The sequence below is a fragment of the Propithecus coquereli genome, unplaced genomic scaffold (assembly GCF_000956105.1).
Source record: "Propithecus coquereli isolate 6110/MARCELLA unplaced genomic scaffold, Pcoq_1.0 Scaffold167, whole genome shotgun sequence".
NCBI lineage: Eukaryota > Metazoa > Chordata > Mammalia > Primates > Indriidae > Propithecus > Propithecus coquereli.
In genome coordinates, this window is record NW_012141302.1 from 2221712 (window position 1) to 2238050 (window position 16339).

A 16339-nucleotide genomic window follows, 5' to 3' on the forward strand; every position below is an offset into this window, starting at 1 on the left:
GTCCCAAACAAAGTGGACTAACTGTAAATTATAATTTTTGAGCCATTCTAGAGAAGAAAATGATCACTAATTTTTAAATGTATTTTAACACAGCAATATTTTAAAAAATTTTAAGTTGCACTCATAATTCCCATATTCCCTCTCAGTTATTTTCTATTACCCTTGTTCAACTTTAGTCTTTAAACAAATGAATATATACTTTTATAGTTATGCTGATAAAATATATATATCCATTGTGTTCTATTTCATAAATATCTTTACATATTACCACTTGAGCTTTATAGGTATCATTTTACTATCCCTTTGAGTTCACTGCATTGTTATTTAAGTAGTAAAAAAATAACACCCCTGAGGTAATCAATTTGGTATATGCCCTCCTAGACCTACTCTTTATATGCCTTTCTGCGATATATAGGTCTTTTTTCCTCCCCAGTCTAGTCATTTGTGTTCATTTATTACTGTATTATTTTTTTACACATAGAAGCTTTTTTATGAAGTCGTATCAGTCTTTCACTTTCTACTTTTGCTATCATATTTAGAAGGGTCTTTCTTACCCAAGATTATATGCAACTATATTTTTTTTACTCTTAAATCCTTAATTCATCTGGAGTTTATTCTGCTGTGGCTTATTGGTAAGACTTTAGACATTTTGAAATAATTGGTACTATAATGATTAACTGAATTAGCATTGATCCAAGGTATATGCATACTTTTAACAGTTTTTGAAAACTTACTTAAACTATTAATTTGCTATAAAATTGTCATGGTTGGCAGTTTGAAATATAAAAACATTCACGTATCTTTTTCCCCCTAGGGTATAGAAGTTGACCAGTTAGACTTACGAAGAGATATTGCCTACAACTTGTCTCTCATTTATCAGAGCAGCGGGAATACTGGAATGGCTCAAAAGCTTTTGTATACCTATTGTTCTATCTAAAGCACCTCAGTTGAGAAAGCCCTGGCAGCTGCTGTGTGAGGACCAATATCTTCTGTCTCAGGGCTTATCTCCAGAATAGAAGTGATAATTTCAGAATTATCTAACAGTATATTCATTTTTAGTATGTGATAATGATCTCTGGTATAGATGCAAAATTATCATTCCTACACAAATTGGTATATTGTTCTGTCATTTTCCTTTACCATTTTATAGTAAAATTGTCTCCAGTCTTATTAGCCTTTGAGCCAGCTTGGAGTTGAATACACTATCTTTTACACCATTTATTCATCTATGTATGTAATACTATAGTCCTGTTAGTATTACATCAGGCAGTTTTTCAAATACATCAAAAAGGAGGTTGCTTATTAAAGAAAAAACAGATTGGAACGCTTTATGATATCAAGACCATTACATTACTAAGCAGCTAACAAAATTATTTAAAATAGTTACATGGTAGAAAGATAAATAATTGAATTTAATCTTACTTTTCAACTGCATGTATCTTAGCTACAGACTATGAAACTTGGGAGGCGAATTCAAAACATACTACTACAAGGCAAATTAAAATATGCATTATCTGTATTTGTGGCTTCCTGACTAGAAAAAAAAAAGGATCATGTTTAATAAAATGACATGGTTTCCATTTCAAGATCATTTGGGCAAGTTGTGTATATGGAATAAAGTATTGTGATAAAGTTAAAAAAATAGATAAAAACTTTTCATTCTTCTCAAATAGTATATGTTCTTGAATCTAAGACAATACTTTTTAGATGTACTATTAGTTTAACAACAGCTTTTCAGGGGAAAATAAATGTACGTATGGATTGTAAGACCCAGTCCAATTTTCGGAGAGAAACAAGTAGGCATAAGATCAAAGAAATACAATGGGAGCTTTTTAGGAATTCTTACTACTGTTTATACTGTATATATAACTTTCTAGTTGAGAAATAAAATTTGTATGTAATAAGTAAATATATTGAAAACTCTGTACATAAATAAATTTTATTTTTATAATTAAGCTTTCATATGCTTATTTATTTCTTTACAGGTAATGATAAATCTAACTTATAAGTATCAGGTGGCTTTATGTCTTAGAATTGTGTGCAACTGAGCATTCTGTGTGCAGTTTCTCTCGAATTAGCTGACTGGACTGTGACTCTAGTGTCTACTAAACAGCCTTCAAGGAAAAAATAAATCTCTCTAACGGTCTTCTGAGGAAAAAAAGGGCTGATATTGCATAAGTTTGTTTAGCATTTAAAATCATACCTACCACTTGCTGATATGCTACTATGTGCTAAGTACAGTACTAGATACTTGAGATTGAGCCAACAGTAAGGTAGGTATTGGTGGTATCATATCCACCTTACACAGGGAACGTGTTGAACATCACTAGAGCAGGCTACTCCTCACTCAGAGATATTCCTTTAGAGGAACGTTCTTGCTCTAGTTCAGAGTAACAACATAAAAATTGAGGATAAGTTCATGTTAGAAAGAAAAAGGAAATTGGCAGTTACTTTTTCTGTCCTCAAGGCCTTCAGCCTATTAAAGCATCTGTAATAAATATCTTTTGGGGTGTCTTTTTTTTTTAAAACACTCATATTCACTCCCTTACCTTCTAGCGTCACCTCTGCAGTGCGATCCCAATAGCAATTTTATGCAGTGAGATTGACTTCTGTTCAGTTGATCCAGCAGGGAGTTTGCTCCTGAATGAAGCGGGGCCAATCAAGAATTTCCTCCCTCCTTCATTGGGAATTTTAAAATTGAGATAGAGCTTTCCTGTGGAGAACTTCAAAGCTATGAGGCCAACTACCAGTTATCCCATTCTGTTGAGAAAGAAAAGTGAGGTTTATACATTAAGAGAAACAAAGATGAGAAGTAGAGAGAAAGTACTCTGGATTCCCAGAGATTTTCCAACTTTCAGTTCCATCCTAAAGCCAGCAATATTCTTAGCCTTGGATTCATTCTATAAGGTATCCTTGATTCTATAACTTCCCCTTTTGTTTACACTAGCTTGAGTTTTTCTGTTAGCTGCGCAAAAAAAAAAAAAAAATCCTAACTGATCTACTACCATTCCATCTTCCTTTCTACGTAGCATTCCTGTTTTCTAGCCATTTTCACGAGAACATGAAGCAAATAGGAATGAATATAAAACTTTGTTGCTGAATTATAAGCAGTGTCACAAAGTCTAATCCACAACAGGCTTTTAAAAACTGTTCTGAGCAAGAGTAGGGGGATTGTGCCTACTGTGGTGGTGTAATGTTAACAGTAAGATTTGTTCACTACTATGCTTCTTACAGTAGTTAAAACTCTTAGTTAGTATTGTAATACTATAGTTAATATTGTAAGGAGCATAATACTTGATACGCAAACTGAACACGGTAGAAAGGGAGTTAATGCCCAGGACAGCTGAGAATATGGGAGAACTATGAATTTCATCTTAGGCCCATAGTCCCAAACAAAGTGGACTAACTGTAAATTATAATTTTTGAGCCATTCTAGAGAAGAAAATGATCAAATGAACTGAGTTTTTTCAGTGGGCAAATGGTGGATTCTGGAAACCACTTGAGCATGTTGGTCCTGGCATGATTCTAGCTAATTTGTGTACACTTGGAAGAGGCAATGTACCACTTTCCTCGGAAGCGGTACTAGGCTGGTGGCTCAGGGGACTATCTTGGTTTTAATGTATCTGGATTTCAGCGGAGTATATGAGGAAGCCTATTGTGATATGCGTGTGAATTGGACGGAAAAATGTGACTGGTTCTTCAATTGGTAGAATGACCAAACCCAAAGAATGCATGTTGATAGACTGATGTCAGCTGGAGAGAAACTGCAAATGATGTGCCAACCAGGTTCATTAACATCAACAACCTGGGTGAAGATACAAGACAATGCCAAATTCACATGTAAGAAAACTAGAAATTATAAGAAGTACCAATACTAACGAATCAAGAATGAAAAATCTCAACAAGTTTGAAAAGCAACTAAAAACATGGAAAAAAAATTTGCACTTAAATTTAAAAAGATCAATTGTAAAAATATAGATTACGACTAGCTTGCCAGTTGCTCACTGAAAATTCTTTGGGGGTTTTAGCTACCAGCAAGTAAAATCTGACAGATTGTTGTTTCTATCAAATGAAATGTAGTATTAGACAGCTTTAATGAAAACAGGAAAGTAAGTGCTCTGCTCTGATCAGATCCCAATTGACACAGTCTGTCTGGAAAACAGTAAATAGGAAAGAGTTCTTTTAAAAAGAAAAAAAAGGAAAACTCTGGAAGGAAATCAAGATGCCCAGCCTAGAAAACAGAAGACTTGAAGGGAACCATGATAGATAGTTCTTTTCAAGTAGTCACGGGAAGGCATGTGGCTGGGTAGGCCAGAGTGAGTGGCATCTCCCCTTTGTCTAATCTAGCTCATACAATAGCAGCAGCTTGGACAGGGGGAACCATAAGGCTGCGATGCAGACCAGACGTCTCTGCCAGCCCAACGGGGGTCTGGGGCACAGAGTGCTGGTTGGAGAAATCCCTTGATGGTGAACGCAGTTGGCAAGGCTCTCACATCCCGGCCTTGCTCAGTCATTGACTGTGCGCCTCCCTGAGAAAAGCACGACCTAGGCTCAGAAGCTGAGGTGTAAGTTGAAGTTGCTAACAGCTGAAGACTATCAACTAACCACACTCCTGGTCTACAGAGCCACAACAAATGTTTCAAGAAAACCAACCCCCAAAATCCCAAAAATAATTTAAAAAAATACAGTATAAACTCAAGACCAAAGAATATAAGAGGAGAAGACAGGCAGATGACAATATTTTATTTTTTGAGACAGGGTCTCGCTCTGTCACCCAGAGTAGAATACAGTGGCGTCATCATAGCTCACTGCAACCTCAAACTCCTGGGCTCAAACAATCCTGCCTCAGCCTCCGTAGTAGCTGGGACTACAAGTGTGCACCACCACACCCGGCTAATTTTCTATTTTTTGTAGAGACAAGATCTCACTATGTTGCTCGGGCTGAGACAAATCAATTTTAGAAATTAGGAAGCAAATGGGCAATTGGTAACTAAAGAAGCTAGGGAAAAATGAAAGCTAAGTGCCCATAGGAGGTGGTGGGGAGATGGGCAGAAGCAGCTGATTCAAGAGCTTAAAGCTCACGCGTAAGAAGAGGGGTTAAAACAGGTGGAACAGTGGAAAGTCTGTGTTAAGAAGCAATGAGATCCTCTCCCAGTTACCCTGTTCACCCAGAGCAGGTCACTATGTCACCATCGCCCATGGAACAGTGGTGGTTTATTTTCTGGAGCTGTTGAATCAGGACTTCTGGATTTGGGAATACCAGGCACAGATGAAGGTCACAGTGTTATACTAAAAGCAAAGGATTAAATGAAAATCTACACACTGAACAGTGAAATGGCCAGCTTCCTTTTCCTATTTAACTTCCAGAAAATTGGCATCAAGTTGGTATCTTTTAAGCAGAACATTGAAGGGTTCCCTTCTGAGAAAAACCCTGCTCAAGAAAAAAATACTTATGTATACTGACAGTTGGGGGTTTCCCAGTGAAAAGCCCATCCTGGCCAGGAACAAACCCCTGCTGCTGAGCCCCAGTCAGCCTGGGGGACCTTGCTATCGGTGTGCGTCCTTAGACCTTTGAGGAAAGCTGCTGAAATGGAAGAGATCCGTAACAGCAAATGGGAGTAGGGAAGGAACTCAAAGGGAACAGAATTAATGAAACGAAGAAACATAAGAAACAAAGAAAATGCAATTAATATCCCCAGATGAGAAAATATCCTACAGATGAAATAAGAGAAGGATGCTATAAAAAGGAAGGAATTCAAAGAGTGAGCTTTATGAGATTCAAAATGTAATTGTAAACATTAATTCAATGAAGAGATGAGGAAAATAGAATTTAAAAAAGACAAAATGGAAGATTGAAGAAATGAGAAAATTTCAGCTAAGAAAATTGAAGGTTACAAAACAATTTATAAGTTCTTCATGGCAGTTACCATATCTTATAAATTCATTTATATTTCAAGGTATTTCATTGCACCTGGATTACAAATAATTCCAGTGGGAGGAACATACCCCTGCAATGATTTTTTTTATATGCAGTAGGTGGCAGTACATTTCTATAAATTTAGAATTGTACTTCATAAACTTGTCTTAATACATTATGTGAAATTTCGACCTTTGGATAGAAAAAGTTCAGTATCCATCCGTCCACGTTTGAGCAATCATATCCAAAAGGCTCTGTCCCTTTGCACTGCTCCCATCAGCACGGAAAGGAGGAGCTGGAGCCCTAAAGTGTTTCTTGCTGCCCATTTTTCAGCCTTAACCAAAAAAAGCCTAGCAGATACAAAGGTGACTGTATCATGCATGAAAAATCTAATCACAACCCTGAAGGTCATACACCAAATCAATCCTGTTGCAGACTCACGGTAAGCAAGCTAATAATAGAGTGAGAATTAGCACTCAGCATTTTAGTAGAGACAGTCATGTGTTCATACCCAAGAGGAGAGTTGAAGCGAGTGTAGAGGAGAAAGAAAAAGCCAATAAAGAGATAGCTCTGACTCAGTGACCTACGGCTGCATAGAGGACAAGCAGAAGTCAACCCTGTCATAGCCGATTCTGCTTCCTCTTTCTAAAGGTAATTAGTGGATTCTTCTAGTTTCAGAGGGGTTTCAATGCAGCAAGATGAATGCTTATTTAAACACACCTACATAACTACAGACAGTTGAATGAAGAATTCTTCTAATAACATGCTTTAAAGAATTAAGTTCAGTCTTATTTGGATAGAGATGCTTGGTAAGTTTTGCTGTGGGGGAGGCAAGATACTGCATTTTCTCCATTTCAGGCGCTAGTTTTGTCTGACCAGAGGATAAAGGAAGTGAGTCTGACCGCTAGATGGCGCACGATATTCACAGACTTCCCAAGCGCTCCAAGGCTTTGGACCCGAGCAGCGAGTGTGATCACCTGTCAGGCAAGGGGGAGGCCAGCAAATCCCAGCCTGCGCCGCTCATCCCAGCAAATCCCTACAAACAGTGCCGTTTAATCTGTGTGCCATGACGTGAAAAAGGTTGGAAAGCGTTTACCTTTGAGTCGCAGATTAAAGCCAGTTTTGGAATGAGCGAAGAACAATTCACATTGACTCTATCTCCAGATTATCAAAGCCTAAAATATTCTGAGTATTTCAGTAGTTAAATGACAGGATAGGTTTGTCTCCCCCTCTCCTTAATTTCTTCTTTTCTCTTCCCATCCCCACTTTTTCTAGAGGATCTCTTTGGTAAACCTGAGGAAAAAAGACAGATTTAGTAACATGTTAACACATTGAAGTTCTGTAGCAAGTGTCAATGTTAACAATATAAAGGTCTGTTTGTCTTGCAGATTCACAGGAAAGGCCTAAAGTTTTCCTCCAAGGATGCTTAGGAGTTAGCCTTTCCAGGGGAGAAAGAGCTGTGCACGCCTGGCTGTGTATATAGCCGGAACTACTGCATCGTAGGGCACATGCCTTTTCATACGGTACCCAACGCCAAGGTGCCCTCCCAAATGCTGTAACAACTGTGAGGATACCTGCTTCCCCAGGCCAGCTTCACATTTTTTCCCCAACTGATGGGTGAAAAATGGTTATTTCATTTGCATACTGGTTAAGCTGAAATCTATCTTCTCATATCTTTATAAACCTTTTGGATATTTTTTTTCTTCTCCGAATTGCTTTTGTCATTCTTTGCCCATTTTCTTAAAATTGGGTCCTATTTTTCTACTGAATTGTAGGCATTCTTCACTTAATCTAGTATTAAGCCTTGTCACTTGTCTTTTCACTTTATTTAGGGTGTCTTTTTTTAACTCAGGTTTTACATTTTGGTATAATCAAATTTATCAAATTTTTTTTCCTTTATGGCCAACATGAAATTTCAAAATAAAGTTGGATTGTGTTTAGGAAAGTAAGAAAGATCCTGAAAAATCAAGTGGCATTCTTAGGAGGATCTCAGTTGAAAGCAGATCAGCCCCATCTACATTTGGACTGACAAAATGGGAACAAACAGAACCACTGAAGTGGCTTATGTAGAAAGCTAACAGGTTCTGGAAGCAGAAAGTGGATGCTGGGGGAGGAAGTGGCGTCTACAGAAATATGGCTACACCCCTCAGAGGCTGGGAGGCAGAGGTGGATTGTGAAGGATTTACAAGGCCCTCCTTTGAGATGTTATAAGGATTAAAAATACAGAGAGTTCATGGCCTCTGGGCTTGACTGATTGAAGGCTTTATAGCAAGCTTTCGGCTTTGCCTTAAACAAAAATGATCCTGGTCCCATGGTGAAGCGAGAAGTCTTCTCACTGTGTCTGCTAGGGCGGGTCAAGAGCTTAATTACCACACTTGTTTATAAAGGTAGTGGAAACAGAGAAGAGTCAAAAGTGCTGGCGTCTGCGGAACGTCTTCAGGCAACTCAAGAGGCGAAAGAAACTCCTGAGATTTTTTTTGCTAATTCTGATGGAAGAAGAGGAAGCTGAGACTTTACTGTAGAGAATGAGAGAAAGCTCTCTGCTCAGCTCCTACAATACCTTGGAGCACTTGCAACGGAAGAGGTTTTAAAGATGTAGGGAGAGGTTGGTACCAACATTAAAGTCAGTAGAAATCAGAACCGCAAAGGCCTCACCTTGGCAGGGAAGAGAAATCCTATTTGAGATCATGGAGTTTCCTTTGGCGGGAATCCTTATTTTCTAGAGGGTCTCTTTGGTAAACTTTGGGCAGACTCTCCCTGCCCAAAGGTAGTCTCTTTGGGCACTAGAAAAGAGGCAGGACCGGGGTTGTTAGGAAATGGACTGGTGGCCGAGACTGAGCCAGGCAGACTGTACCCAGCATTCATCTCGGTCTCCACTTGGCTCCAAGCCATAGAGCAGCTTCAGGGGAAGAACCTGCTGCCGAGCTCGCTCAGCTTGGTGGCAGAATTCAGTTCCTTGCAGTTTTGGGACTGAGGTCTCTACTGCCTTGCTGGCTTTCAGCCAGGGGCCACTCTCAACTTCCAGAGGCCACCTGCATATGTGGATTCCTCCTCTTCAAGCCAGAAAGGGTACATGAAGTCCGTCTTGCTTTAAATCTATTTCTCTTCTGCAACTAGCTGGAGAAAATTGCTTATGTGGTTAGGTCAGGCCCACCAGGATAATCTCCCATTCTTAGAGTTAACTGTGACATATAACCTAATCATGGGAGTGAAATCCACCATTTTCACAGTCCCAGGGATGATGAGGGTATGTACACTGAGGGCGAGAAATCTTGGGGCCTATCTTAGAATTCTGCCAACACACTGCTGCTCCCTTGCCACCTTGCTTAGCGTGTTGGTTTCTCATTGTCTGATGCCAGTCTCTTCTGCCTTTTTGAGTTATTTGATCTTTTGGTTTATAGACCTTGAGAATATTTTGTCTTTGAAATCTAATACTTTTATTAGAATATGTCTCAAAGTTGATTATTCAGTTTTTCCCAGGTACTGGGTAAGCCCCATCAATGTGTAGAATCATTTTTTTTTCTATTTTTGACAGTGTTCTTGGACTAGTTTTAAATATTGCCTCTGCTCTATTGTCTTCCATAAAACTGGTCCCTGGTGCCAAAAAGGTTGGGGACCTCTGCCCTGGGGCAAAAGACTCCATAGACTAGAGCCAATTAGAGTCCAGATTGATTCTTCCTAGATTTTCATAAATCTTTTTGTACAAACAGGGAAAGGTTAGGCCATGCTGTAGGGGTGTTAACAATACCACACACATAGAAGAATCATGGTCTATCCCTTAATTCAGCAGCCATGGCTTAGCCTCCTTGCCTCAGAACAATTAGTACACTCAAAAAATTAGTCGAAGCATCTACAGATCTTGTAATTAGGATTATCTTTAAATCTGATATTAACACATGTGGTAAATCTCTATTGCGAAAGAAAACCCACCCATCATTTTTCTACTAGCTAATTACATAATTACAAATTCTTGTCACTACTGTAATGTACTACATAACATTTCTTTCAATGATGGACTGAATACATAGCAGTGATCCCATTAGATTATACCATACATTTACTGTACATTTTCTATGTTTAGATACGTTTAAATACACAAATACTTACCATTGTGTTACAACTGCTGACACTATTCAGTACAATAACAGGTTTGTAGCCTAGGAACAGCAGGCTATCCAATACAGCCTAAGTGTGTAGTAGGCTATTCCACTTAGGTTTGCGTAAATACACTGCAATGTTTGCACAATGAAATCACCGAAGGACACACTTCTCAGAATGTATTCCCATTGTTAAGTGACACATGACTGTGTCTCTTATATTACCATCTACTGGTGTAATACTCTTTGAACATATACAGTTATCATAATAATGTGTTTAATGTCCTTGTCTGCTAATTCTAACATCTATGTTAGTTCTGGGTCAATTTTGACTGATTTCTCATTATGGGCCATATTTTGCTGCTTCTTTGCAAATTATGGATAATTACGGATTGGATGCTAGACACAGATTTTAACTTCATGGGTGCCACGTATGTTAGTATATCTGTACACTTTTTTTTCTTTTAGCATATTATAGAGGTACAAATGATGTACATATTTTTTTATTGCAGCATATTATGGGGATACAGATGTTTAGGTTACATATGTTGCCCTTGCCCCACCCCGCCCCCCCAAGTCCGAGTTTCAAGCGTGTCGATCACTCAGATAGTGCACATTGCCCTCTTCACATTCTTAAGCTTTGTTCTGGAACACAGCTACTTGGAACCAGATCATTTGGGATTTTACTTTTAAGACTCATTAGGTGGGCCCACAGCGGTGTTCACTTGAGGGTTAACTATTCTCTACTGCTGAGACAAGACCGTTTTGTACACTCTACCCAGTGCCCCACAAATCATGAGGTTTCCAATTCTAGCTGGTGGGAACTGGCACTATGTTTGTGTGTCAGACACCGTTACCTCTAACCTTTCAGGATGGTTCTTCTCCAGCCTTAGGTAGTTTCCTCCCACGCGTGTGCTGCCTAGTACTCAGCTGACTACTCTGCAGGCACGTGAAACATCCTGTCTGTCCAGCCCTCTCCCTTCTGGTGCTCTGTCCTGGTAGTGTCACTGCCTTTGTCTCTCTGGCCTCCACTCCGCCTCCTTACCTCCAGGGACCCGCTTGGCTCCACCTTGATTCCTCTTCAACACAAAGGCAATGGCAGGGATCACCTCGTTTGTTCCTCTTCTCTCAGGATCACTGTTCTTTGCTGCATGATGTCCAGTGTCTTACATATTTCATATATTTTGTCTGTTTTTTGGTTGTTTCAGATGGGAGGGTGATCTGGTCCCTGTTCCCCAATCTTGGGCAGAAGCACAGGTCCTGGCTTAACAGTCTTAACCAGCACTTTCGTATTTCTTACTCAACAGAAGAGAATTTCATTATAGCATTGCAGTAATTCAAGAGGTGTGTTCATGCCCTAAAGAGAACATTTGTATACTCCAATACCAAATTCTGACTTAATATTGTTTGTTGATGGATCTTATATTAAAAACGAGAAGGGACAAACAATGCTGGTTATATAAAGGGCACCAAATGTCTCAAAGAATTTAATTCCTTACCAGAAACCAAATTGTTTAAATGACTAAACTGTGGCCTTCTGTAGGGCATGAAAAATTGTGAAAATAAAAGAATGAATATATACTCTAGTAGCTGCTATGCTTTTAGAATAACTCACTTATAGAAACAAAGACATTTCTTAGCCTCCTCCAGTATCCTTTAAAAATGAACAACAAATATGAATTAGCTGATGACTTGATACTACTTTGAAACTATTGCTGTCATAAAAGTAGAGATCCACAACAGAAGTTAGTATGCTATACTATAAAGTACTTTAGCAAATCATCACACTAAATAGGCTGTTCCAATTTTAATGTCCCTCCATAAAGACACCTTACACAACAACAAAAAAATCAACAAATAGAAAATCCATGGAAAAGTTTCAAGAATACATCTTAAACATACTAACTCTTTCACAAAGATTTAGTGTAAATCTTTGCCAAATTCTATGAAGAAGCTCTGAGTGTGATCGGGTTGTAAGATTCTTAAGGATAACATCTAGCAAAACTAGAATGGCCACTCAGTACCACTGGATAAAACTTCAAATAGACACTTGCTAAAATCCTCTATAAAACAACCCATCACAGTAGGGAAAAAATTGCCACAATATTAACCACTGCTGGAAACTTTTCTGGATGACAAAGGATGTGGCCAGATCATGTCTCCTCTATAAGGAATTAATTGGAAAAATAATAAAGGTGGGTTACGAACTAGAACCATACCCTAAAAGACTCTTGAGTATTTACAAGTGAATTTTATACAGTTACTTCATTCTATGTGTTTTATACACACACACGCACACACACACACGCACATACATTTATTTTCTGGATGGGTAGAAGTATTCCCCTATCAAAAAATCAGCACTTACAAGGGCTAAAAAATGATTAGAGTTTGTGTTTCCTACCAAGGACATTCCATCTGTCTAATGATAGAAGACCACATTAAGCTGGAACAGTTATTCATGATTTGAATTACATAGCTTTGCCTTTTAATCAGAATCCTTATTGCCTGGAAAAGTTCTCTGGAAAAACAGAAAAGGCCTTAATAGAATTAGAAATTTATACCCATTAAAGACCTAAAAGTTCTCCAAAGAACTTCCAGAAGCAGATGATCTACAGAAGTTGACTGTTAACCCAAAAGCCTCAGAACATGCAGATGACCACACAAAATAGGCAGCTTCTGCCTCAGACCACTGGAACAAGATTATTCTGTCACATTCTCTTTCACATATATCTTGCCTATTATTCTTTTGGTAATACTCTTCTCTTTATTGGTTTAAACATATATAATTCTAATTTAGTTATCATATTCCCCTTGATATTAACAACTATAAACTTTACTAAAAATGATTACCACACTATAATTCCCTTCCCCCAAGCTAGTATAGCCAATCTAAAAAATGATATAAAGGTATGTACATTAACTTTATCAATAATGATACCCTTGGAAGACAATATGTAAGTGAAGAAAAATGTCCTTGTTCTGGACAAGGATATAAGAAGCATATAACTGTGACTGTCATGACACCAATCAGGGGCAGTACATTTGCACCTATTAAAGTTGATCATCTCCTTTGTGTCATAATTGGGATCTTTTTTCCTATATGGAATTCAGGACCAAGGTTTTCAGTGCCAACCCAGGACCATGGTTAATTATTCTGTGGGGCTCTTGGTTAGGCCGTTTCAAGATTATGACTCCCTAATCCCCTCAATTGACTATATCTCCTTATCAAGAGTCTGAAGGGATAAATTCCTTTTTGGGAAAAGACTCCTAAGGATAGTGACCTATTCCATAGTAGTTAGACAACTTGAGGTGATCAGGAGAAATGTATTCCCTCACTTTGGCTGACCTAGTGAACAACAGAACCAAGGCTTGGAGACACAGCAAACAACTTTAAATTCCTTAAGCAAATGTCTTAGTCCATTTCTGCTGCTACAACAAAATACCTGAGACTGGGTAATTTATAAACAACAGAAATTTATAGCTCACAGTTCTGGAGGCTGGGAAGTCCAAGGTCAAGGTACTGCCAGGTTTGGATCTGGTGAAGACCCTGTTCCCTGCTTCCAAGATGGCACCTTGCTGCTGTTTGCTCTGGAGGGGCCGAAGGCTGTTGTCCTCACATGGTTCCCTCCAGCCCTTTTATGAGGCTCTGGCCTCATGACTTAATCACTTCCCCAAAGGTCCGACCGTCTTAATACTACAGAGCAATGGAGATTAATTTTCCAACATGAATTTTGGAAGGGACACTTTCAAACCATAGAACCAAAATAGTTATGGGTAATGTCCATGAATGTTCTTTTTCTAACCAGAGAGGTGTCTGCACCAGTGCTAACACTTCATATTGTCCCTGGATTAACAAAACAGTTGTTTGATGTCTGTTGTTCACTGTTAAATGCTTCCATAGAGCCAATGTCCTAACAGATGACATGAAGACCAAAAGAGGGCACGAAGAACAAAAATGTTTCCACCCTCCCAGGAACAGATTGTTCTAAAGCCATAATAACAAGCAGCTATCAGAACCAGTTTTTAACTTGTCCACTTGATCGCTGACAACTTGCCTTAGTGTATGTGTTTTTATAAGCCTGCAAACCAGTGATAGTCCCTGACTCCTGAAAGTCAAACAAGCAGGCATGGACTCCAATAACCATGCCTCCGAATGCCAGTCAATGAACAAGAGTCTTAGCCAGTAACTCTGCTGCTACAGATGTCAACCCACCTATGCCTCTGAGAGTCTTTTAATCCTTGAACTCCACGTTCCCCAAAACCCTATATGAGATCGACCATCTGCTCTCCTGAGGAAGAACTATGCCCAAACAACACAGTTCTCCCTTATTATATAGTAAGCAATAAATTCAGCTTTGTCTTTTTATATCAGATATTGAGTAGTAGGCTCATCAACCGCTAACAGTCTTATATTTGATGTTCTTTCCAATTTTATAATTGCTTACTTGATTTAGGTCTTGATAGCAGCAGCAGCAGCAGCTACCATTACTTGAGCATTAATTAAGCCATGTATTGTGCCAACCATTTACATATGTTAAATCTGGATTACCTAATCCATCATTCAATATCTGAAATAAAAAGACAAAGCTGAAGTTATTGCTTATTATAGTAAGGAAGAGCTATGTTGGTCAGGCATAGTCTCCCTGAGCAGAACAGACGGCTGGATTCAACAAATTTCCTTTTAAATGACCAAGGAAGCCATAAATACAATCTCTGAGATGTCTTTTTTAAGAATAGAGAATTACTCTTTTTTTTTGTGAGATATTAGTCTTTTTAAAGATATGCTGGTAATTACCCGACCCAGAACTGTGTAAATTTATAAGACGGTGAAAGAGTTTTTACCATTTTTCAGGTGATTCTATTTCCAGGGATTATCTACTGAATGTTAGACTAGGACATTTCACTGAAACAAAGTATCATACTATTTAGTAGCCACATCATTTAGTACCTTACCAAATGCCTTTAGATAAAATGTACTTAGAAAAACAGCCAAGTATCATGCAACAGCATCTCCTATCATACAACAATATAAATTTATTGAGTGGAAATGGCGAAAGGGACAAAAAACATGGGGTGGTTCTGTACTGATATAAAAGAGTTCGTAAAATGATAAACTCAGGTCCAAATCTTCAGCCCACATTAAAGACTTCACGTTTTTATGACTGTAGCAACAGGCCAGCCCTAGTTGCTGGGCTTGCAGAATCACGGAGGTGTAGCTCTACACAAAGAAGCTCGTTTGTCAAGGACATCATTTCCTCTCTGACTCAGAATGATACTTCTTGGGCATGGGCCTAAGATTCTGTTTATTCTCCCATCGCTGTAGAACAGATTGGCTGGATGTGACACTGTGCCTTATATCTTGGTCCTGTTGGAAAGAAAACACACCTACCACTGACTGTTCAAAACTAACTGCAGCAATTTGGATTTGTTTTGGCTCGATGAATGTCATTTATTCATCAAGATAGGTGGTTCTAATCTAGACAGTTTGGAAGAAGTGGAACTTTATAAGAAAAAAATTTAGTTCACTAGTTTTCTAGCAGTAGTTTAAAGAAACTAAAGATTAACAGAGAGAGCATTTCATCTCTCTAGATGATGAGAGAACTTCTATACTTAGAAATATGAAAAGCAAAAATACAAAACTGTTTAAGACAGCCATGTCTTAACCTTACCTCTTCCTGCCACCCGTCTTCCCGGGGAAGCCTTTGCAACCGGTTTTTTGTCAGCTCAAGTTGTAGGCCATCGAACCTGCACTTAAACCAACGGTGAGCTTCTTCCAGGTTAGCTGTTATCTGAACATGTAAATGTTATCATTAAAAGTTACAACAAAGAAACAGTTACAAGTGTTTTGTGTATTAGTTCCAGAGACTTTTTACCTAGATAATAAAGCACCCAAATTCTGATTGCAAGGTGCCTACAACCTATTTGCACAATATACTTAATAATTTATAGATGAGAGTAATTTCTAAATGAGGGGTTAAAGAATGCGTGCAGCCTTGCTGCTTTTAATGCATTTGTTATTACAATATTTCCTGAATGTGAACCAAAGTAAGAGAGGACCCAGGAGAAAAGTAAGAATGAAAGTACAAGATGACATTGAAAATGAAAAGGATACATATGAAGGACTCTCAAGAATGTAGTAGTTCAACCCATATTTTAACTTTCTGAGTTCTGTTCTCTAAGTATTTCTCCAAAGTACCTAAACTATAAAGGTTAGATGTTTCTGTTGTGCTTTATAAGGTAATAGAATGAACTCCTAAACAACTGGACAAGATTAGTGTAAAACTGTATTGTATTATTTTTATTTCCTTTATCATCAAAAATA

General features: G+C 38.4%; 2 protein-coding genes across 2 annotated transcripts in view; one reads left to right on the forward strand and one right to left on the reverse strand.

The window, feature by feature from the left end:
• The window catches only part of GTF3C3 (general transcription factor IIIC, polypeptide 3, 102kDa), a 46552-nt gene extending 45585 nt beyond the window's left edge, over window positions 1-967 (forward strand). Inside the window, exon 11 of the mRNA XM_012641639.1 lies at window positions 815-967. Coding sequence (XP_012497093.1) covers window positions 815-937 — 123 coding nt within the window. The 3' untranslated portion in view covers window positions 938-967. The remainder of the gene's footprint in view (window positions 1-814) is intronic.
• Window positions 968-15024: 14057 nt separating this feature from the next.
• Window positions 15025-16339, reverse strand: part of CCDC150 (coiled-coil domain containing 150) — a 67828-nt gene continuing 66513 nt past the window's right edge. Inside the window, 2 exon segments of the mRNA XM_012641646.1 lie at window positions 15025-15382; window positions 15687-15806. Coding sequence (XP_012497100.1) covers window positions 15266-15382; window positions 15687-15806 — 237 coding nt within the window. The 3' untranslated portion in view covers window positions 15025-15265.